The sequence below is a fragment of the Haemaphysalis longicornis genome, unplaced genomic scaffold (genome assembly GCF_048455015.1).
Source record: "Haemaphysalis longicornis isolate Haplotype H1 unplaced genomic scaffold, Haemaphysalis longicornis Haplotype H1 scaffold_1, whole genome shotgun sequence".
NCBI lineage: Eukaryota > Metazoa > Arthropoda > Arachnida > Ixodida > Ixodidae > Haemaphysalis > Haemaphysalis longicornis.
Genome location: NW_027526203.1, coordinates 391316343 through 391340758, shown reverse-complemented (window position 1 = coordinate 391340758; position 24416 = coordinate 391316343). Strand labels below are relative to the sequence as shown.

General features: G+C 47.8%; 1 protein-coding gene across 2 annotated transcripts in view; it reads left to right on the top strand.

The window, feature by feature from the left end:
* Cpsf160 (cleavage and polyadenylation specificity factor subunit 1) overlaps positions 1–24416 on the top strand; it is an 82626-nt gene that overhangs the window by 35497 nt on the left and 22713 nt on the right. For both annotated transcript variants that reach the window (XM_077686622.1, XM_077686621.1), the window contains exons 18-26: positions 7698–7907; positions 15855–15991; positions 21881–21979; positions 22063–22141; positions 22315–22421; positions 23322–23424; positions 23489–23578; positions 23707–23835; positions 23914–24066. In XM_077686622.1, the coding sequence (XP_077542748.1) occupies positions 7698–7907; positions 15855–15991; positions 21881–21979; positions 22063–22141; positions 22315–22421; positions 23322–23424; positions 23489–23578; positions 23707–23835; positions 23914–24066 (1107 nt within the window). The remainder of the gene's footprint in view (positions 1–7697; positions 7908–15854; positions 15992–21880; positions 21980–22062; positions 22142–22314; positions 22422–23321; positions 23425–23488; positions 23579–23706; positions 23836–23913; positions 24067–24416) is intronic.

Genomic DNA, 24416 nt, shown 5'->3' with positions numbered 1-24416 from the left:
TTATGTCTAGCTGCTCAGAGGTCTGGGAGTGCAACGCATAGCCATGCAGCCAACTTCGCGTTCCAAAATATATTGTTTCACCTTCAGCTCTCCTGCGTGCACTGTTACTTCTACGCTTTTAAACATGAAATCTGGTGATGCTGGCAATGGTTTTCTCAGTTCTGCGAAACAAGTACTTTCAATGCCTTCCATACTGATTTCATGTCGATTCCACGTGGAGCTGGACAATGTGACGGCCCCCTCCTTCATATATTGATGAAGCGGCAAGCATTGCTCAGGTGTCTGCCCATTGATCCAAGCGGGGACAAGACTGCTGCATTCTTTTGCTTCATGGCCAAGTGGTCCGCCAGGGATACTGTTGCTGGCATCCGCACAAGACTCGTGGCCTGAACAGGAATCTGTACAGTTTCGTCTAACGCAGAATGTTTGGACGTGGCGCAAGCTCTGCTGAAGCTGGACGGACAATCAGTGTCCTCTTGCGGGCCACTGCCGGCAGCGCTGGTGTTCGCTGAAGCAGATGTTCCTGGCTAATTGTGCACACTTGTTTTCATTCTCTTGGGTGTTCCGTTGAGTCACCTGCTGACACTCCTCGATGAGTCCGTTTCTTTTTCGGTGAGGGTGGACAAAAAAGAAGCCTGCATGGAACAGTCCCAGGGAGAGTACCGTATTTACACGATTGTAAGTCGACTCCAATGTAGGTCGACCCCCAAAAGTTGCATCTCTCAAAATATAATAATAATAATAAATGCGAGCGCTGCCTAGAAAATTGTATCACAAAGAGAAGCTCTGCTCTACCATCAATGATCGATGCTCCCACAAAAGCCGTGCGCTCGCGGTAAGCGCGGTAGATGTTAAGAAAGAAAAGCTTTTGTATAAGCACCCGGAATAACCATGCGCTGTGGGTTGAGCGGGAAGAACACATTCGCTGCGAGATGACAACCATCGAAGCAACCGGCAGCGGCCACTGCCGCGCGATACACTAAAACAAACAACATGGCGGCTGACGGAAGCGGCCGCGCGCGATTCGCACTATCTACTTTTGAGCGACTAACCTCCCACCATCGCGTTCGGAATGTGTACTAAACAATGTGATATGATTTGAGCTACGTTAGCGCCGCGCATTGAATCGAGGGATTCGCTAATATGCATTTTGTGTATTAGAGATGAATAAAACGCTTTTGGACGCGTTTTTGCACGCGATTCGTGTGCGTTGGCGTTGCTCGAGCGACTTTTTCACGCCCGCGTCGCCGATTCTGCGCGCGCGGCAGCTTCTAATTTCTACGTCGGTATGACGCGTGAAGAGCACGGCAGTGGATGGAGCCTGATGACTTGCCCCAATGGGGAGGCGCGATCTTTATGGCGGCAGTTTGAAAGATCTCGGGACAGCCGGCTGGCGCCGCCGGAGATGTTTAGGCTTACCACGGTGGCGGATATTTGATTGGCGCTTTCCCTAGCGGCGCGGATTATGCTGTATAGTGTCGTTTTCGACCACATTATCAGCTCCTTTCCTGCACAAACGCCTTCGTTTGTGCCTTCAGGGATATCTTAAAGAGCGGTTAGAAGCGGTCACTGGAGCTACGCGCACCTCTTCGCGGCTGGTGACGCCGCCATGTTGCCGCTGCCGATCGCGTAGTGCGCAGCATGCGGGTGGTATTCGCGGCAGCGTCAGCGCGGCGCATTTTCGCGAGAAGAAAACGCCCCTTGCGGTTCACACTTTAGACCATAACCATGGGAACGAGGATGCAAAGCTGTCCCCACCATAGAGTTTCTCACTAGCTCCCCACCTCGTAGCACACCCGATTTCTCGGTTCTCTTGCCGTTACTAGCGGTAGACGGTTCGGCTTCGATTCTAAGTCGAACCCCCAACATCGGATTGTCAAATTTGAAAAAAAGGGTCGACCTACAATCGTGTAAATACGGTAGCTGCGGTCTAGCAGTACTTCACGTCCTAGCTCGCCATAGTACTTGTCCGCCTTTATCATGTCGCAGGCGAAGTGCTTCTCGCAGACTGAGTGCCTGGATGTGAGCTTCTGGTCGCCTCCAATGGCTGCAGCCCGTGCTTCCAATTGTTGCGGATCATCAGGCAGATCATCAGGCGTCTCTTTGCACCCCTTGTGCTCACTCTTACAGTTTTTTATGAAGCACTTGCATTCCATTTTTAGACTACACCTTGGAGATGCTCATAGTCCTTGCAACCGGTCAACAGAATTCCAAGAATACTGAGAAAACATTGGTCACTTTTGCACCAAAGTGTTACATTTCGGGCTCGAAACTGTGCGCGCATTTCGTCTGCTCCAATGCCAGGCGGGTCTATGCTCCAACTTTTCGGTTCCCCGGCGAGCGGCACCACGGCCTTATATTGCATGCAGTGCGCTCAAAGTGAGCTGAGTGCGCTGGACACTTTGTTGGTTATGTTACAGTGCACTGAAAAGGGCCCACATTCGCCGACGTAGCATGACCATGCTGCGTGCACGCGCACACGTGCACTATGTCCGAGATAAACGCGCGTTTCGTGCCCGCGGTACGCAGCAGCTCGAGCGCATAGCGACTCACGCAGGGGTGAGACGGCTGCGCATATTGGGCAGTTTTGATACAAATTTGTTTTCCTGCGCCCGGCTGCTCCAAAAGCTTATAAATTGCAAAAATTGCTCCAAACTGCTCCAAAACAGTCTGAGAGCCAAGGATTTTAACGCTCCCTTCAGTTTCAGCGGAGAAAAATGCTTACAGTTGGCATAATTTTCCTGCATCTCCAAGGTGATGCTGTTTTAAAGGTTTAATTGATTAAGGGGGGACACTGGTCTTGAGGACATTTTTGTTATTTTTTAACCTATGTGCTTGAGATTTACACATTCAGTGTATTTCAACATCCTGAGCATAAATATGCAGTCAGTTTTCGTCTATGGGGTGCAAGTTTAGAGTTGTGCAGCATGTTATGCCACTCCATTTCAGGCAATTTTTTCATTATGTACCTATGAAATACTCAAATAGCTTTTATCCCTTTGTGCCCTAGAAGGACCGGGGAGTGCAATTATACCACTGCAGTAATTTTAGCATGGTTTCTGCAAACGCTGTAAAATTCGTAAATGTCGGGTCATCAATTACCAATGTTTTTGTAAAACTAACGGCATAAAATCTTGTGCCAGCAAAAAGAAATGCTGTACTTTTGTGGTTTTATTGCACTGTTCTGTTCATAAGCTTTCGAATGCAGCAAAAATGATACAAATCGAACGAATACATCCCAAGATATTGTACCCGACAGCTGACAATGTGGGGAAAAAATTGGTTCTGAGAAAACAGGGCACGAAGTTTGCAAACATAGGCAAAAATGGTCATTTAGGCGACTTCAAAGGGCGACAGCTTTGTGAATACTTATGATACAGCTATGATATTTTGCAGGTACATTCTTTGGGACCTGCAGACTGCAAATAAAATTAATACAGAAATTTAATTTTTGGCAAATTTTCGGTCCTCAAGACCAGTGTCCCCCCTTAATCCTACAATAAAAAAACCACATAAAATTGCCCCCGAGATAGTTTTTTTGAAGTCACGTTATGTTCTGTGAGTTTTAAAAGTTTTACCATCGAAAACCATTGCAAAGTCCAGTAGAAAAACTACTTCTGTGTACTGAGGCGACAAACTACTTGTGCGAGTTGATGAAAAAACGAATTTTCGGAGCGCCGTATCTCCGGAACGACATCACTAATTACTGGGCACCGCAATCTTGGTATGATGAAGATTGGAAAACATGCCCACCGGCCGAAGCAGCTGCTCGTGCTTCAGGCAGAGTGCAGGGTGGCTGTGTTTACACTTAGTCATTTGATCGGTTGCGGGAGGTTGCGCGACTCGAAAGAAGGGAGTTCATCAAAAACAATGTGGTGCCCGCGAATTCGCCGCGGCATGTTTTGGCCTTGAGTGTGAGGCGCGGTGCGGGCTTGAAGTGACATTTCAGACTCATTGCGGTGTTGTAAAACGCCGAGTTATTGCTGCCTTTGACAGCGAGATTGGGAGCGGTGGAAATGGGACGATCGACACTGCAGGAGTGGCGGCGCAGGCTACATGTCGCCGTGCCCGTGTCCAAGCAGCGTCCGATAGTGGGACGGGCTATTATTGCATGCTAGTAGTAATGGTTCATCTATCTGAAGTGAAATTTAATGTTAAATGGGGCGTGGCTAAACATACCAACGTTACTCAAATTATGATCGTATTGAACGTGCACCTTGGGGATTGAAATGGGAGGGCTGGTGGGGTGCGACGACTGTCATCTTGTTTTGCGCAACTTTTGCCGTGACTCTACACTTGTCAGTACAGCCCAGTCTGGCATTACAAAAATAATAATTTCGGCATTCACATGGTGATAAAAATGCCCCACGATTGTGTAGTTTTTTCAATTCGATATTTTCGACGGACCTCCACGTTATCTATGCACGGAGCCTAAGAATTTAAAAATGGTTTGTTAAAGGGTAGTGCAGTTCGTACCTTGTGATACTCTGGTAGGAAAAACTTTATTGAAAGGCTGTGTCAATGTTATGTACGTTCAAAACCAATTAAAAAGTGCCCCCCCCCCCCCCCCCCCCCCTTCCCCCGAGTTGCCAAAAATTTGATTTTTTAGGCTCCTAAAGTGAATAATAAATGTCGTTCTTCTGCTCCAAATCAAGATTCTTCTGCTCCAAATTCAAGATTTCGCTGTTCCAAAAACTGCTCCCAAATCTGATTGAGCTGTCTCACCCCTGCTCACGCTTTGTGGCAAATGCTGCAAACAACAGTATTACTTTCAATACATCCAACCAGTTGCCGCTGTCGAATTCTTCACTGCCGCAGCTGCGAAGCATTGTAGTTCACCGTAGTTATCATTGTGACATTATCCGGTCGCTTGATCGCGCCAGCCGCAATGGGCGTTTCCTCTCCTATATATTCTTGCTCCGTGGTCGTGGCACACATGAACCTACCGTATTTACACGATTGTAAGACGACTCGCATGTAAGACGACCCCCCCAAAATCGCACCTCAAAAAAAAAAAAAAAAAGTGCGCATTTTACACAAGGGAAATTTATTCACGTGGTTGCGGAGGATTACTCATCGTCGCTGGAGTCGTCCTCGCTGGTGCTGCTGCAGTCCCACAGCACGTAGTCGTCAAGTGTGAGTCCACACTTCGCGAACGACCGCACCGCGGTATCGCGTGGTACGGCCGCCCATGCGGAGAGGACCCACCCGCACACAGTAGCCAGGGAGGCTCTCCTCACACGCCCGCTTGGCGTAAGTTCGCGGCTTCCTGACGAAATGACGCGCCCGCTTAAAAAATTGTATCACAAAGAGAAGCTCTTCCGTCAACTACCAATACCCCCCTACGGCGGCTCTTCCATCGATTATCGGTGCTCCCTCAAGAGCCGTGCGCTCGTCATAAAGGCACTCGTAATGCGCGCAGTAGATGCTAAAAAAGAAAAGCTTTTGTATAAGCACGCGGAAAACTATGCGCTTTGGGTTGAGCGGGAAACTATTCGAGATGACAATCGAAGCAACCGGCAGCAGCCACGCGCGATATGCGCGCATTCGTGATTAAAACAACATGGCGGCTGACGGAAGCAGCCAGCCGCTCGCAATTTCCGTGAGCGCGTTACTCGCTTTCACGAAGCATTTTGTTCGTCTCTAACACGACCGGCTTTATCGTCGTGGTCTCTAATAAACAAAATGAGTATTAGCGAATCCCTTTATTCAATGCATGGTGCAAACGTAGCCACTATCATATCACGTTGCTTAGTACACTTCCGAACGCGATAGTGGGAGGTTAGTCGCTCTAGGTCCAACTTACAAAAGGTGCATCATTTTTATTGACGCCAGAATGTATGAAATGGTTACCGTAACCATGGAAATGAGCGTGCAAAGCCATTCACACCTCAAAGCACCCCTGATTTCTGGTCTCTCTTGTCGTTGCAAGCGGTACATGGTTCGATTTCGATTCTAAGACGACCCCCCAACATTGGATTGTCAAATTTGAAAAAAAGGGTCGTCTTACAATCGTGTAAATACGGTACGTGTTATCATGTTTGTTATCATGACCAAAATTTATAATTACAGTATCGCAATTCAGAGGAGTGAGCATTCGATCGGTGCGATATTTGTCGCGGGTTTAATAATGCCCACCCCACCGTTTGTTTCTAGGAGACTTTTCTCTATTCTCTTATTAAGTATTAGTTTTTCATTTCATGTTGTTAGCGTCATTTAGTGTAGGGCACCTATTCATTTTGGTGGTCTCCTCTAGAATAATTTCTACGCTTTGTAGTGACAGCATGCTCAGCCTTGTACACATTGCTGCACGCCAACAAGTACGAATGAACATCGATACAGTTGAACCGTGCAGTAACGAAAGCACTGGGGAAAGTCGAAATATTCGCTGTTGCGAGAATTTAGTTGCCGCAAGAAGGAAACGAACGACTTGGAAATCACCTACAACCCAAATATTTATTTCCAAAAGTTCGTTATATTACTTTGTGAGCCTTACCTTGTAGCAACTTCACAGTACAGTTTTCACGCTTCACGAAGTGGTTCATTGCTAGTCGTTGTGCACGCCTAAGAACGACCGAATCGTGTCAAACACATTCAAAACATCTCGCGGGTTTGCCTTGTCTGCACGTATTTCTTTTGGCCCTTGGCACCAAGCATGCCCGAGCATGCAAGTGAAGTCCAACTTGTTCTGTTGACAAACTCTGCCAGACAGTGGCACCTCGTTGTTCCAATGCTGTTCACAAAACCAAGTGAGCATCGCTTTGTCTACATCTGGAAAAGCCACTGCCGTCACCGTTTCATTTTGCGCATGTGCACCATGAAAGAGTGGTGGCCTTGTTTTTCAAGGTGGTAGAGAGCTGCACGCGGTTTCTAACTTGTCGGCACTATCCTTCCTTCCTCCACTTGGGCCACTGACTTGGGCAATGTGCGGGGCTGCCTCATCTTGTAGAGATAAAAACTTCTGCTTTTGTGCTGGTGATTCTATCTTATCGATCACAAACGTGCTGGTCGCTTTACGCACAATGAATGCACGCATGCTGTTCAGTGGTAGCCGGCTAGCCTAGCGTGAAAGCGTCCTCATCATCTTCCACTCTTGCCTTTTCCTCCTTCTCTCCGTTACTGTCACAGAGCCTTGGCCAGTCGTCCTTGTTAGGCCTATGTCTATCGATGCTTGACATTTTGTAGCTCTAACACCAAGCTTTACGGACTGCCAAACAGTGTCACTTATTGTATGTCAAGCTGTGGGTACCTTTTGACAATGTTAGGCCTAACATTGGGCCAATGCAAGCTCTCCTCCTGCCATGTTGGCAATAGCTCAGCTGGACCCTTAGCCTCTGTGACGCTGTTGCTAATGTGTAATCGTGTGCATCCACGAAATTCAGGGAGCAAGGTAGAAGTGCTTTCAAGCTGGAAAATGTTAATTTCTTGAATGCAGCAGATGATTAGATATGCTATAAAAACAGTCAATACGGAGTTTGCTGCGCTCTGTATGTGTGTGCGTAGGCATGTCAGTGGATCTACCACCACTACTCATTGTCTGCCATTGACAGCAGAGGCCGCTCTGGAGGGGCTGAACAGTCACATTGCTTACTAGTGTGTCAGATGCCTTGCTGGTGGGCAACAGGCGGAAGTGGGACACCCTAATACGCCTGTCGCGAGGCGGCCACCAGCAGTGTCTAATGTGTGTGTGGGTGCAGGTGTGCCCGATGGGCGTGCGGCTCTTGGACGGCACCCGGCAGCTGCAGCACATCCCACTGGACGTGGGCTCGTCCATCGTCGCGGGCTCCCTGGCCGACCCCCACGTCATCATCCGCAGTGCCGAGGGCCTGGTCATCCACCTGACCCTGCGGGGAGACCCCGCGTCGGGCTGCCGCCTGGCTGTCCTGCGGCCCCAGCTCACCGCTGTGGTGGGTGGCTGCCGTTGGGCAGGGTTCTTGCTATCACCGTGCTCTCAGCCTCGAGCCCGCCCAACTTAACTTTGTTGGTCGGAACGCTTTGTGCATTGGCCACGTATGGATGTGCAGATTGGTTTGAATTGTGCAGCCGCAACGTAAATGCTCAAGGGTCTGTTAAGTTAGCACTCAGGCTGTGCACTCCATTTTTTAGTTTTGTGTGTGTGTGTGTGTGTGTGTGTGTGTGTGTGTGTGTGTGTGTGTGTGTGTGTGTGTGTGCGTGTGCGTGTGCGTGTGCGTGTGCGTGTGCGTGCGTGCGCGCGCGTGTGTGTGTTCTTGCACAGCCTACGTATTTATACAAAATGTTAAGGGGCAGTCAGTACAGGCCATTCCATCTATTTTCTCATAGGAAAGATGTCCCTATGGAAAAAGAGAAGCACAATAAAAAAAGGTTGTTCAAATTAAGCCCTTTTTATTTAAAAAATAATTTAACCTACTGTGGGCCAAGCAAAACTTAAAAAAATTTGTTTCAGTAAGCCAAAAGTACAAAATGTTGGAGTCTAACTTGTGATCACAGTGCATGTATCGTTACAGTGTGGCAGCTGCAGCTGCAAAAATTTCTTCACGAAATCACTCTGAAAAATTAGTGTTATTGCAATGAAATTTCCCTTTTGGCAGACCCTATCCAAATAGAGTCATATCAAAGTTGCAAGGCGCCGTACCAAACACCTCTCCTATACAGCTTAATTTTTGGAGCAGTTAATATTGTTTCAAAGTGGGTGCCCTTGTGGGAAGATCAGCGGCTAAGGTGGTGTTGGACCTGCTGAGCATGAGTACTTCAATCCCGGCCTCAGTGGTCGTATTTCTAGCAGAAGTGAAAAACAAAAATGCCCACGTGGTGTGATCTCGCTGCATGTTAAACATTCCCAGGTGATCTGAATTAGCCTGTAGTCCTCCACTACAGCGTACATCATAACCTAGGCATAGCTTTGGCATGTAAAATCTTAGAAATTCTGAATATTTCAAAGTGTAAATTGTATAGTTGCTTACAAAAACAGTAGTCCAAATTGTTAAAAAGTTTCACAATTTTGTGTTGTCATTTTAGGGGTGCCAGTTTTTTTTTTTTCTTTTTTGTTTATTTGTTTTAGTAGTTTTCATAGCATGAAATTGTATAAAGAGCACTGTTACTTCCACACTTCTACTATGCATTGGAATTTTGTAAGTTTCCCTCTGAAAGATAGAGAAAAAAAATTAAATCCAAGTTCACAGCTACATTCTGTATAATATCTGACCTAGAAAAAACTACTGGGAACTTGTGCGTTATAGAAGGATAGTTTTCGTAAGCTTAGACATTGCTGAAATGAAACCAGATGGGAAAAACGGCTTCGAACACTGCGAACTGTGCCTTTTTATTGTCTTGGCACGTATGGTATTTCAAACCCCCTGGAGCATGTGTGAGACTTTTATTTTCTGCGAGTTATCATTTCTTCTTTAATGCCTCTTTTCATCCCCTCATCATTTTGAACATTTGCGGTGAACCTTTACGCATTTTGGTAAGGAATTTTGTGGCGTACAGCTGTTCAGACCCGCTTTTATTCTTCCGAATACCTTGGACTTGAACATGGTGGTGCGACAAATTTAGCCAAACTTGTTGCGGAACTAGTTGGTTCATGTTTCAGTGCAAAAAATACCGTATTTACTCGCGTTATTTGTGCACTGTTTTTTCGATAATTGGGGTGCGCAAATTACGCAAGGATTTCTCGAAAAAGTCTTAAATAATGTGTAAACGGTCCTAACATGGAATAAACATTTAAGAAAAAATAGAGTATGATAGCACTAGCCAACGATATTTATTTACCCAGCATGTACTTTTGACCAGTCCAATCCGGTTACGGTCTAGTCGGAATCGCTGACGAGAAGTCTGACTCAGAGTCATCACGGCCGCTGTCACTGCCCTCCCAATGTGCATCGTCGTCGGTTCCGCCGAGTGTGCTCGACAGCCCTGTCTTCTTCAAGCTGTGCTTCATGATGCTTGGTGAGATCATGTCCCACGCTGCCATGATCCACTCACAGACCATCTCCAGTTTGGGGGTCTCTTTATCCATTCAGTGGGAGTGAGTCCGTTCCCTCCGCTGGCCATCCACTCGACGTACATCCTGCGCATGTAGTCCTTGAACGGTTTGTTGACTGACACATCCAAGGGCTGCAGGGCAGATGTTAGGCCACCTGGGATAACGGCCAGGTTGGTCCGCATGTCGCGCAACTTCTCCTTCACGCTCTCCACTAGATGCCCTTTGAAGCTGTTGAGCACCAGCAGCGATGGCATTTGCAGCATAGCCCCTGGTCTCTTGCCCCAGACAGTGTCAATCCAGTCCTGCATCAGCTCCTTGTTCATTCAGCCGTTTTCTTGTGCGCGGATGCGAATGCGGCCTTCCAGCTTCAATTCGGGCACTGTCTTCCTCTTGAGGATGACCAAGGGTGGGAGTTTGCGGCCATCCACTGTCACGGCAAGAATCACTGTGTAGCGTTGTTTTTCGTAGCCGGTGGTCTTGATGGGCACAGATGCAACACCTTTCTCACTCACCGTGGTGTTGGGTGGCATGTCGAACGTCGGCGGCATTTCGTCGGTGTTCCCAATCTGGGACATGCTGAAGCTCTCCATTCAGTGTAATCCAGTCGCGAAGCGGTGAAGCAGTATGATCTTCTCCTCTTGGCCCAGTGGTAACTGCTAGCAGAGGGTCGTTCTCCATCTGAGGGACAACTGGTGGCGTCTCATGAAGCACATCACCCAGCCTCTCCTCGCGTTGAATGTTGCTGCAGAGAACCCTTTCCCATTTGCAATCTTGCATGCCTCAAACTGCAGCATCTCGCACGGCACAGTGAGACAGGACGACCTCATCTGTCGAACATACAGTCGAACCCCGCTACAACGAACGCCACTTCAACGAAATTTCCGCTTCAACGAAATATTTCCAATTCCCCGTCAGCTAGCCATAGAAGTCAATGCAACAAAGTCCTCGCCACAACGAACCATTTGTCAGGCTTGCTTTCGCTTCAACGAAATTTTCGATGATTTGGGCTGGGTTTGAACAATTATTTTACAATAAAATAAGCATAGCGCCAGCTATCTGTAACTTTTTATACATTCAGGATGCTTAGTTTCACCGAAAACATGCGCGTTGCGACCACACCGCCACCCAAAACAAAACAAAAAATAACTCAGGCGCACGCCATTGCTTGATGGTGATAACGATGTGGCTGGCCGTCTTTACACGAGGCGCAGGCCCGCTTCGCCAAGGCGAAGCCCCAGAGCTACAGCCAATCCGTATCCAGTTGAAATTGCATGAATGTGCTCCGCTGCTGGCGCGGTGCCGTCATGTATGCGTTGTAAGCAGCTGTCCTTGCCGTTTTCCTTCAACCATTCTTCATAGCCAAGAGCAAAAGTCATGTTTGCGTGTTTAGTCTTGAAGCCTAGTCATCCTATCTTAGTTGCGAGCGCGCGGTCATGTTAAATGCAAGCGCGCGCGTCTTGCCTGCCAAGGTCAGTAGCTGCCCTGCCCTGTCGGAGGATAAGATAACGGCACTGCTCCTGCCACCAGCGAGAGGGGGGCTTCCAACGGCCTAGCAGCTATCTGCAAGTAATCAGCTCGGTGGACACGCCTTGTTGTACAGCGATACGTTTTGCGCCTGCATATCTTCACCCCCCTCCGTAACCGTTCTTTGGGTGTAGTGAAAAAACAGATAACCATTGGTATGTTTGTTATCCGAATAAACATGAGTTATGGCGCGTCACTCCTTTTTCTAAACATTGTATTATGCTGCCAATGTTGCGGAAACGTACGGGGCTATTTTTCTGGCCTTTCCGTGGTGTGTTGGGGCAGATTTCGCCTCAACGAATTTTCGCTTCAACGAAATTTTTCGCACATCCCGTCAATTTCGTTGTAGCGGGATTCGACTTACTTCCAAGAGCTCTTCTTCCACGGCAGGAAGCCTTCCTTTCTTTGGTCCCCGAAACTCCCTCCTTCCAGGTTTTGTATTTTGTGATGAACTCTTTTGCTTTCTCCTTTAGTGCACGTGGTTTGCGTTCAAGTGCTTTGCGGTGGCACAGTTCCCTTTTTCCTCGGCAAACTCAATGACTCTGAGTTTGAATTTCGCCGCACAGTTATTGCAGCCCATCACTACCTACTGAAGCAAAAGATGATTGACTGGTGGTGAAATGTGAACACAAAGGGAGGATTCTGTCGCAGCCCATACACAGAAAAGAGAGGCAGAGGGTTCCATTGCAGCGCGAATGCAAGAAAGGAGAGGCAAGGCAGGGGCGACGCCGCGGCAGGGCTGACACGCCCTCGCACACCTCCAATGAAGAAATTAGTGCTTCCGACTCTGCGTCTGCCTTTGTGTGTGTTGTGTGTGAGTTCTCACGGCGGAAGAGGAAGGAAAGGACTAGGGAGTCACACGCTCGAGCAGTTCCAACTCCCCATGGAAAGGATGAAAGAGGGGTTTACATGTGTTGGGAAGGGTGGAGGAGAAGGGTAGGGTGCCTGGATGTCGCGGAGGGGTGGCGAGGAGGAACATCCCAGCACGGACAAGGAAAGAACGATGCGCACCAATGGGTTGTCTCCTTGGGTGAGACAGGGAGCGCAGAATATGCGAGTGAAAGTTTTTAGATGCGACGCTGACAGGAGCATCTTTTGCCGGCGGCCCTGTCTTTCCTGCGTCGTCGTTGTTCGCGTCTGCACAGCTGCGTCTCTCCTCCGCTCACCCCCTCTCCTCTCGCCGTGATAGCGCGCCCTCTCCCCCAACATCCGTGGCGCGAGCAGTGCGGCGCGCTCTCTCACTCCGCCGGTGGGCGGCCCTCTCTCTCCGCGGTCTCCTCTCCTTCAGGCACGCGCGCGCACGCACGCACGCACGCACGCACGCGCACACACGCACACACACACACACACACACACACACACACACACACACTATACCCGACGATTGCGCAATTCGAGTAATCGACCCACCGGAAACGCACAATGGAACCCCCTTCAGCGTTGTATCACACCAGGGTTCCCGCAAGGGGAGGTGGGTGTAATTTTTTTTCTGTAAATCTGGATAAAACTTCAGGGTATGCAAATTATGCGAGTAAATACGGTAATGCGCACAAGAACGAAACAGCCTAAGAGCACTAATCCCATAGTTTTGCATGTATTGCGTGGATCTTTTTGCGCCAGTGGTTTGTATACTGACATAACAAAGATTAGACAGATTTAGTTGGGCGTTCCGGGCGTTAGCGTATTGCTGGGCGTAAAGCGGAGCGTACGCTCGTCGCGACGCGCCCATGGATAGTTTTAGTACAGCGTTTTTCGTAGCGTGCGCTAACGCTTGTGGCGCCACCTGTTGAACCCAACGCGAAGTACCCAAATTTAACCTTGCGGCGCCACCTGTTGAACCCAACGCGAAGTACCCAAATAACTTTTTTACGTGGCTAACCAAGGCAAACTGTAGCTGGACGGCGTTTCTTTTTCTTTTTTTTTTTTTTCAATGCGTTAACGCTGGTTTCGATTGTAAAAATCTTGCAAGTACGATAAAAAATACCCTCTTACCTTAATGCAGTATTAGTGAAAAATAAGATACACTCGTCGCGATTGTTTTGCTCAACCGCGCGACGCCGAAGTTTTGAAGCAACACGCAGTGCTCGGGATACTTACTTTATTCAGCTCTGAAATATGGCAGGACCATGCGACAAATACAACTGAGCGTGGCATGCGACGCTAATGCGACACGCAAAATGAAACAGCGGGTAGGCTGGCACGGCGGTTTAGTGCTACACTTCACCCGGGTGTAGCAACTCAATAAGATACACGATGCGTTCCTATTACTCACTTCCTCTTATTCGTGGAGTCCAACTACAAATCCTTCACGTTTCACACGGTAGCGCAACGTCCTCGGCTCGCACCCGAGGGCGCGACGACGGCGCAGGCGAAAATTCTTGAATTCCCTAAATGGAGGCCGCCGATCTGCACCAACACTGCGCGCATTCCACCGCCGCGACACGCACACAAACACTGCCGCCCGCTTCGGGAGCCATCCAGGTTGTCCTTGGTCGCTCATTTCTGGTCTGCATGCCTGTTGGAACTGAAACGTTGTCGCCTAACGAGAAAAACACGCGACGGTCCGCGTTTTCAGTCGGGGAACCTCCTGCCACGACCGGCCGCCGACATCGCCGAGGCAGCAGCCATTTTGAAAGCAAGGGGCCTCCCAGCAGGTCCGCAGCGCCCCGCAAGCGCCCCGGAGCATACGCTCCCAGCCGTTGCGTGCGTAGCACCGCATCGCCGGGGCGTTTACGTAGCGTACTGCGCATGCGCAGTCGCGAGCCGCCCCGCCGGGGCGTACGCTCGTCCGGAGCGCGCGCCCAACTAAATCTGTCTATTGGCTCGACCCTCAGAGGGCCTTAATGCAACCAATAAGTGTTCTGATGTAAGCCTGGCATCTCGTCCCGTGCGACTTTGACCTGCTTTTCACCTTTCAAAGAGGTCTTCCTAGCGCAGGAATTTCATTCTCATTACTTTCCAAACGCACCTTGTACAGCTTTTACAAGACCTGGGTGGATTGCCATTAACGAAGTGAAAAACACATGGTGACACCTGGCGTGCACATTTGTCCTACCTTTTTAGTTGCATGTAACCGCAGGCCTTGTCTCCTTCTGGGCAAAACAGTGCTAAAATGTGTTGATCTTTCTTTAGCTGGATGTTACATAGCCTGTAAAAGGTAAGCACAGTAGGTGTTGGTGATTTTGTTGCAATGTGTGCATCTGCCATTGAGAGCCATTGCTTATTGCGTGCCCCAATGATGGGCATTATTTTCACTGTTGCATGCTCTGTGATTTGTCCTTGTACAATGGTAAAGTGGTCTCGCATTTTATTTTTTCAGTAGCTGGTAAGTATTCCTTATTGAAACATACCAGTACCTTTTCAATTTTTCTAATTGGGAGGTTTGGCTGCAAGGAAATTCCAGTTTTTTTTATAGCTCTCACATGATGAGGCATATTTCTGTACAGTTTTACCCAAATGAGGTTTGGCCCAAGCAGGTGTTTTGCAGTGTGGGCAACTTTTCGTGCATGCATGTAAGATATTCCATCATGCGCAAAGTTCACTATAGCAATATACTGAAGGCTCTTGTTGAGAAAATGTTTAGGGAGCATTTTTTGATCGTTTATTTTCCAGTTTTTGTAAGCATCATTTATTCATTTTGAAGGTTACTGCCTTGAACTGTAGGGCAGTTGGTTAGGGACTGCTATGAGCTATGAAAGCCTAGGCTGGCAAGCAGTGATTTTTTAAACAGGGTGGTTTATTTGCAGTTTGCCTTTTATGCATATTTCACACAGCCATCGAAAGGCCTTTGAATAAGCTCTGGACACCCTATTGCTGGTGTCACTGGCGGGCTATTACTGCAGTCAGGAAAATATGCCATAGTATTCAGAAGCATGAGTTAGCGAGAACCAGCCTGTGTTACCAAGAGCATTCACAATGAGGCTGCACTGACAGTCCTTTGCCAAAAGAGCTGCAAATTGCCTCGGAATGTGTGCTATCTGCCACAAAAGACTGTTGGACATGGTTCTGCCAAAGCTAATTTTTCTGCAACCTGAAGACCAAGCATCTGCTGCACACGAGGAGGTGGTGAGTTCTGCATCACACCGAAGTGTTGTGCCACCAGACAGCCAAGAAAAACCATGTGGAGCTGCCACTGCGTCCTGCAGTCTTTTAGGGTGGGATACAAAACTGCCAGACGAGTGTAACTGTCTAGTGCACTCTGTTCTTAATTGTGTTGCGAAAGAGGCCAAGTGTCCCTGGGAGACACGGCTGTTCTGGTCATTAAAATTCGGCGTTATGCAATGAGTTGCATGCTGGGCAGATATCTTGTTGATTGCCCTGTGCCTTGCTGGCAGTGCCCTAATTTTTGTTCCTTTTTTTTTGGCAGAAATCGAAAATTTTGAGCATCTGTGTCTACAAGGACATGAGCGGTCTCTTTACTACTCAGTATCGAGAACCAGATGAGGCAGCCAAGCCACAAAAGCCTCCGCCCCCACCAAAGGAGTCGGCCGACGTGTCCACAAAGTATGACTGCAAGTTCTCACTGCTACTTAGCAACTTACTGCGGGCAATTTCTGCTCTGTGGGCTTAGGGAATAATTGAAACTATGCTTAATGAGTGCAGCAAACTTAATGCATCAAACACCCTAGTTGCTATCTGCTCGTACAATGAGCAACCTGGCATGTTATCAGGAACCTGATTTGAAGCTACTCACTGAATTGTTGAAAATGGGAAAATATTTCTGGTATTCGTTGGGTACACTTTATGCATGTTGCACATAAGGTTTCATATTGGCAGTTTGCCGACAAATTACTGCTAAACAAAAAAATGGTCGCCATCTCGCCCTACGAAAGTGGATGTCCAGCGAAGCTGTTGTTAACAACTACAAATGGTAATGGAGGAGGGTATGGAATATTTCTCATCGTCTCGGCGGGCTTGTCGCTTGCGCTCGGCTTCTCTGGTGGCAAATGCTGGCCCTGCCCAGCATTTGACTTGGCATGCACTCGGCGTCTTGGGCAAGAACTGCTCTATTTAGTGACACTAGTCCCGCCTAGCCTTCAAACATTATCTGCAAATGTGATCTTTACCTGCAGGAACACATGGTGGGGGGCTCCATTGCTCATGGGCACCTAATCATCCATAATGCGGTTTCGATGCTTGTTTTGTGTTTTTTTTTTTTTAACGAATATTGAGAGCTATGCTGCACGCCTGATTAGCCTGATGCATGCGTTCGGCGTCTTAGGCGAGAACTGCTGGGTCCTGCCTGGGTTTTTTGTTTACGACACGAAATTTTCCGACCGACGAGAGGCTCAACAGCTTCGCTGTAAAAAAGCTTTCTGAGAGCTCTGAATGATTAGGGTTCCAAAAAGCGTGGTTCATCATGGCACAGTGAACTGGCAGTGACCAGTTTCAATATTGTATGCTCTATCTCACAAGTGATCAGTACCTGTGCCATCTCCTACTTGCATTTACATTTTCTCTCACTGTGGGATCTTGCAGTACCAGTAAGCTCGTAGAAGCGCCCCTGCTTGTGCGGTATTATGCATTTTAGCTACGCAGGCAAGAAACTGTGCCACAGTGGGCTGCGAATTCACCATTTTAATTTATCCAACTCTGTGTTGCTAGAGTTTGCACTCTCAATAATTTGAATGTAATCGTGAGCTTGGCTAAGTCTGGAATTAAAACTGCACAGTGTTGGGTTTGGAAATGACGGGAGCACGACGACACGGCAGCAGTGGCTTACTGCTTTATTCGACTCATGGACTGGCGTCAGCACAAAGTACAAGTCAAGAAGAAGCACACACAGATACGGCTGCCGGCTTATAAAGCCAGCGCACACTACGTCATCGTCGCGCAGACAGGCGCTAAGATCTTATCAAGAGATAGCACCGGGCGCGCGCTATGTCGAACACCGCAAGATGCCGAGCTGCCGGACAAAACATCCCTCCCCTCTTAAGCCAAAAGTTCACAACCTTTTTTTTTTTCAGCACATGTACAGCATACGCACAACAACAAAATATGCAATCACTCATTACAACAAAATCACTCGTACATCAGCCGGTCAGGCGGCCGTCGACTCCGGGTACTGCACCGAAGTGGGGTTGGCGAGGCAGTTTCTGCGCACGAGTCACTTGGGTGATTGTTCTCAGGGAACGCTACCCAATCAGGTTGCACATCTTGTTTGCTGGTACATTGAGGCACAAAGGTTGCTGCCCTCAAGTGATCTGCATGCACAAACCTTATGCGCTGCTGCACACGAACCAGAAATGTGACATCAGACACAACCTTGATCACTTTGCCCCGAAACCACTTGATGTTTTCCCCTCTGACCGATTTCACCATGACCGCATCCCCCACAGAAAAAGTTCTAGCAGCACCGCGACGTTTGTTTGCGGTACTCTCAATCCTTCTCATTTTATCTTTCATTGCTTGAGTCATGTCTGGTTTTAACAGGGAGAGGCGCGTTCGCAATTTCCTACCGAGAAACAGTTCACTTGGTGTCTTTCCAGTGAAAGAGTGGGGAGTCATTCGGTACGAAAAAAGAAAGTTGTCTACCTTGTGCTGCATGCTTCTGCTGCACTCGGTCTTTTGATCAACAAGTAGGGATTTTAAAAGAGCCTTTTTCACGGTCTGAACTGCACGTTCCGTGGCGCCGTTTGACTGTGGATGGTAAGGCGGGGTCAGAGTGTGCTTTACACCATTTTTACGAAGGAATTCTTGGAATTCCAAACTAGTAAACTGGGGACCATTGTCCGTCACCACTTCAACCGGCAACCCATACGACGCGAACACAGAGCGGACAACTTCAACTGTTTTCTGCGCAGTTGTGCTGGTCATCAGTTTAACTTCCACCCACTTTGAGTGCGAGTCAACCATGTCCAAGAAGGATTTTCCCTCTTTTTCCGCGAAGTCCATGTGTACGCGCTCCCAGTTGTTCGAACACCACATCCATTGCTGCAATGGAGCGGCTGGAATCGCAGCTCGAACGCTGTCACAAATTTCGCATTTCTTTACACACTCCTCAAGATCTTTGTCGATGTTAGGCCACCACACCATTCCTCGAGCCAACATCTTCATTTTGTTAATCCCAGGGTGCTCTTCGTGCAGTAGGTCTAAGACGTGTTTCCTCAACGAACTGGGAATGACTACACGGTTGTTCCAAAGAAGACAGTTCATTTCTAAGGAAAGCTCATACCTTCTGACAAAATATGGTTCTAACGCTTTGTCGACTGCTTTAGGCCAACCCTGCCATGTCATTTCGCGAATCATTCTGAGTTCGTCGTCTTTGTCAGTTTCTTTGGCTACTTCTTTAGCCAGGAGTGGCATGTCTGGGATGGGTGAAAAGTAATTCACCGTTCCGTCAGTAGACCTCCGAGGCAATGGTAACTGTGACAACCCATCTGCATTGCCAATCGAGCCTCCCTTTCGGTACTCAATCGTATACTGATAACTGGCCAGCAAATTCGACCAACGGTGCAGTCTTGCTGCTGCAACGGAATTTGCGTGTTTCTTTGGGTCGAAAATGTAGGTCAGCGGCTGATGGTCCGTCAAGATAGTGAGCATTCGCCCATACAGATATTTATGAAATTTCTGCAGGCCGAACACGATTGCCAGTGCTTCTCTTTCAATGTGCGCATAGTTTCTTTCCGCTGGAGTCAACGTTCGAAAAGCGTATGCCACCGGCCTATCTTCCCCGTTTACAACATGAGAGATAACAGCAGCCACGCCATGCGCAGATGCGTCACAAGTTAGCCTCAGTGGCTTTGCTGCATCGTACAGCTCAAGCACTGCATCGTTACAGAGAAGCTCTTTGCAACACTCGAAACTTTCTTGGCATTCTTGGGACCAGTTCCATTCATTTTCTTTCCTTAGCAATTTATGCAAGGGTTCGAGCATTTTGGCCAGAGCTGGCAAGAACTTTGCGTAAAAGTTCAAAAGACCCAAGAAAGCTCGCAGCTCTTTTTCGTTTTGTGGCTGTGGCGCATTCCGTACAGCCTCAACCTTTTCTTTTGTCGGCCTCAGCCCTTTGCCGCTTATCTCGTGCCCAAGATACCGAACGCTGCTTTGAAAAAATTTGCATTTTGCGGCATTTGCGCGAATGCCATGCTTCTGAAGCTGCTTTAGAACACGTTCAGTGTTTTCTGCGCATTTTTCGAGTTTTACCCGAAATCAGTACGTCGTCTAGGTAGCAAACAGTTCCCGGAATTCCTTTTAGGATTTCGTCCATAACTGACTGGAACAACGAACGCGGGTGCGCTTGCCACGCCGTAGGGAAGACGTTTGAATCGAAACAACCCAAGGTGTGTGTTCACCGTGAGGATTTCCTTGGAGTGCTCGTCAAGCTCTAGTTGCAGATATGCTTTTGACAAGTCTAAAACAGTGAAAACTGTACCCCCTGCTAGAGTTGCAAAAACATCTTCAGGTAGTGGAAGCGGATAATGATCTATCTTCAAATGCGGATTTACCGTCACACGATAGTCACCGCAAAGCCTCACACTTTTGTCGTCTTTCAAAACTGTGACTAGGGGCGTTGCCCAGTCACTGTGTGGGACTCTGTAGATAACGTCGGCTTGCTCCAAGCTTTTCAGCTCAGTTTCTACGCTACCATGAAGTGCGTAAGGCACTGGCCTCGCTTTGCAAAAAAATTGGCTGGGCAGTTTCCTTCAACACCAAGCTTCCTTTGAAACCTTTGATGACGCCAAACCCTTTTTCAAACACGCCACCGTACTTTTGTTTTAACGACATCTCTGTTGTGACCGTGTTTACGGACGTCACTTGTCTCCAGTTTAAGCGCACTTGCGACAACCAATCCCGGCCCAGCAAATTCGGCATAACAAGACCCTTGACGTCTCGCGCAATGATCAACGGCAAAGTGTGGTCCTTCCCTTCATAGGTTACACTAACCTGAACTCGTCCTATTACTGGTATCGAGCTTCCGTTGTAGGCTGTTAGCCTTACGCTTGTCTTTTGACACTGCTTGTGCGGAAACATTTTTCGAAACTCGCTTTCGCTCATTATTGAGACTGCCGCACCTGTGTCAACTTGCATATCGACCTGCTTGCCATCAATCATTACGCTTACAAAATACGCGCCCAGCTTAGGCGTTGTTTCCACTTTGAACAGCACAGTCTCATCAGTGGCAGCATCTACACTAGTTACAGACCTAATGTTAGTTCTGCACATTTTCGCCAAGTGTCCCGTTTTCGAGCATTCATAGCACTTGCTAGCTAATTGCGGACACTTCTTCCCGCTATGTGCACTACTGCACCTAGTACACACAACATGAGTCCTTGGAGGCGGAAAGTTCTTTTTACCTGATGGTGCAGACTTTCGTTGCCAGCAGACGTTTTCCATGGCCCTGGCGCTGCCTGCTGTGTCGTTGCTGCGCACTTCCTTGCTCTGTGCTTGCGCTGCTTCCATCCCCAACGCGGAGCTGTAGGCCTTCTCGAAGGTGAGGTCGTGGTCTTCCGTCGCGAGAAGCTTGCAGCGGATGGCGTCGTTGTGTAGTCCCACGATGAAGCGGTCTCGAATCGCCTCTTCCAGAAACGTGCCGAAGTTGCACGTGGCTGCCATCTTCTTGAGCTCCACGACGAAGTCACTGATGCCTTCACCTGGGCGTTGGTCTCGACGGTAGAACTTGTACCTTTCCACTACCATGGAGCGCTTCGGTGTGTAGTGCTTTCACAGGGTCTTCACAACATCTTCGAAGCTGGCTTCTGCAGGAGTCTTCGGAAACAACAGGTTTTGAAGCGTTATAAACGCGGCCTCCCCAATGAGCGCCAAGAACGCCTGCTGCTTCGTTGCCTTCTCTATCTTGTTTGCAGTTGCGAATGCTTCGAAGCGTTGAACGTAGACGTAGAAGTCACCTTTTTTTCGGCGAAAATTCCGGAAGGTGGACGAAAACCCCGCTGCTACTCGCCATGGTAGTTGGTTGTCCCGTTGTCATCGCTCCCTACGTTGAATCCATCCCATCCTCGTCGCCACTGTTGGGTTTGGAAATGACGGGAGCACGACGACACGGCAGCAGTGGCTTACTGCTTTATTCGACGCATGGACTGGCGTCAGCACAAAGTACAAGTCAAGAAGAAGCACACACAGATACGGCTGCCGGCTTATAAAGCCAGCGCACACTACGTCATCGTCGCGCAGACAGGCGCTAAGATCTTATCAAGAGATAGCACCGGGCGCGCGCTATGTCGAACACCGCAAGATGCCGAGCTGCCGGACGTAACACACAGCACAGTAGCTATTTTAGGCGCGACAAATTTTTTTTATAGAAAGCACCGATCCAAAATTTTAATCTCTGCACACTCAGCTTTCAGATATCAATGTTTCCCTACCTCTGCTGTCGAAGCTGTCATAGTTGAATTCATTACTAATGCTAGATGTCTGTGTGCACATGCTACATTTCAGTGGCATTCTTGATGATGAAGATGAGCTTCTGTACGGTGAGTCGGAGGACATTGCCATGAAGGAACCAGTTCGGTTGACATCCAAAGAAGATTCCTCGAGGTAAGCTCTCCTCTCCCTGGATGGATGACGTGCAGTTGCTCAGCCTGCACTGTTTGTGTGCATAAATGTACTTCCTGTTGCAGTGCTGAATCCATCTTTGAAGTCAAAGAAGTGACGCCAACTTTCTGGTTGTTTGTAGCAAGAGAAAATGGTGTCCTAGAGGTGGGTGCTAACCTAAAAATGCCAATTATATGCTAGAAGTAGTGCGTGCTTGTTGCCTCTGCAAAACATAGCTCTATATAAAAAGAGTTATGCCAGCATTAGCAACTTCTTTCTTCTTTTCTACTTTTCTTTTGCTTTTATCAGCCATTCTTGCATTTGTTTTTCTTTTTCAGATATACTCACTCCCAGACTACAAACTGTGCTTTCTTGTGAAAAATTTCCCCATGGGGCAGAAAGTGCTTGTGGACTCTGTACAAATGACTGCTCCTTCTGGCACCAAGTAAGTATTTTTTTTTTAATAGCTGTCAATATAAAATGTTCTCTATTGTGGGCTGGCTTGGGCTACAAGTCATATCACTTTTTTCTTTAAGTTGGGGGGCACTACAGAGGACAGCCACATTTTGATTGAACAACTTTTTATTTGCACAGATTTGTTGCTTAGCCATAGTTAAAAATTTTGTAGCATAGAACAGCGGTTCCCTGAGGCTATTTGTAAGCTTAGTTTGTTACCTTCTTCGTACAGCCAAACACAGAGATGCTGAATTTAAAAAAAAATATTAGGTTGCAAGTTCATTATATCCATAATTCGGCCTAATAAAATAGCCTGGAAGGAGGGGATAAGTATTTTGATTTTGCCTTGCTTAGAAATGGTGTCTATCTGCAGCTGGAATGGATTTGGGAGAACAATGCCCACGAGGTTGTCTGTTTGACCCAACTGTAGCTGCCCTCAAGGGGGGAAAGCAACAACAACAACAAAAAAGAAACCTGGTGCCCTGTTCACAAGAGATTCCCCAGGTCCAGAAAGCAGTCATTCTCGAAGGTCAAAACTGAGAATGCTTGGAAATGCAGCCTTTTTATCATGAAGAAATGAAACGAAATTCCACAGCAGGCGACCTTTTTTTGCAGCTGATGACTTTTCTAGGCCTCCTCTTGAACAATCTTATCGCAGCCATTTGACACCATGCCGCATCCTGCAGTGCCTCCAATGAATGTCTCATCTAGCTTTAACCTGTGTAAATATATTGTTCACACTTAGTAGCTTGCACTGGATGTATTTTGCATTTTTAACTATTTGAGAACTATTCACATGACCACTAAATGGTTAGCTCGTGTCTTGGCTTCCTTCACGGTGTAGTTGTTAATGTATTTTTGTAATGTTTTTTTTTCTTCTGGTGTACAGATCATCTGAAAAGCTTTCGGACATGTCTCACGAGTCCATGCCAGTAGTGCACGAGATTTTGGTGGTGGGGCTTGGAATCAGGCAATCTCGACCTCTACTCCTGGCAAGTTATTTTTTTGTCATTTTGTGCAGTTTGAGGTCTTCTCATTCCGCATTTTACGTTCTAGGCCAGGGTTGATGAAGACTTGCTAATCTACGAAGCTTTCCCTTTCTACGAGACACAAAGAGAAGGTCATCTGAAACTCCGCTTCAAGAAGGTGAGCTTGTGAGCACGGTGTGGGGCCCGTGGTGGGGCATTTTAAAGGTGGTGGCACTAACAGTTGACTTAGTCCTGTTGCTGCTCTTTTTTTTTTTCTTTCTTTTTTTTTCCCTGCCTCTCTCCTAGCTGTCGCACGACATCATCCTGAGAGCGCGCAAGTACAAGTCGCAGAAAGCTGAAAACGAGGAAGACGAGAGGGCCATTCAGGAGCGGCAGTGGTTGCATCCTTTTTCCGACATCTCGGGCTACTCTGGGGTGTGTTCCTTTGCCCTCGGATTCTTCGTCTACTCCGCTGCGTCGCGCAGCTGACCGGGGCTTTTCTCTCCCCTGCAGATCTTCCTGTGCGGCCACCGTCCTCACTGGCTGTTCATGAGCTCACGGGGCGAGCTGCGCTATCATCCCATGTTTGTGGATGGTCCAATTTATTGCTTTGCACCGTTTCACAATGTCAACTGTCCCAAGGGCTTTTTGCACTTCAACAAACAGGTAGGCAGTATGGTACTCATAGCTGCTGTTACACTTGCGCTGAAAAGTTGTAAAAGGGTCAGTATTAGGAAATATGATGCAGCAAACAATATGGATTTTTGGCTGTCCCAGCTACTTTAGTACCATAGTGTGCAGCCTTGATTGTGAACAGTGTGAAAAACTTCCAACAAAATTTCACCTTGCACATGAAAAAACACGAAGGAAAATCGAGAAGATAACACAGACGTAATGCTTTGTTTTTTTATCGACTGTCCCTCATTTGGTTTTTACGATCATGCTGAAATTTTGCAGTGATCGTGAACCAACTCGCCCATTCCAAAGCATTACAAAGTTGGTTTTGTTGAATTTTG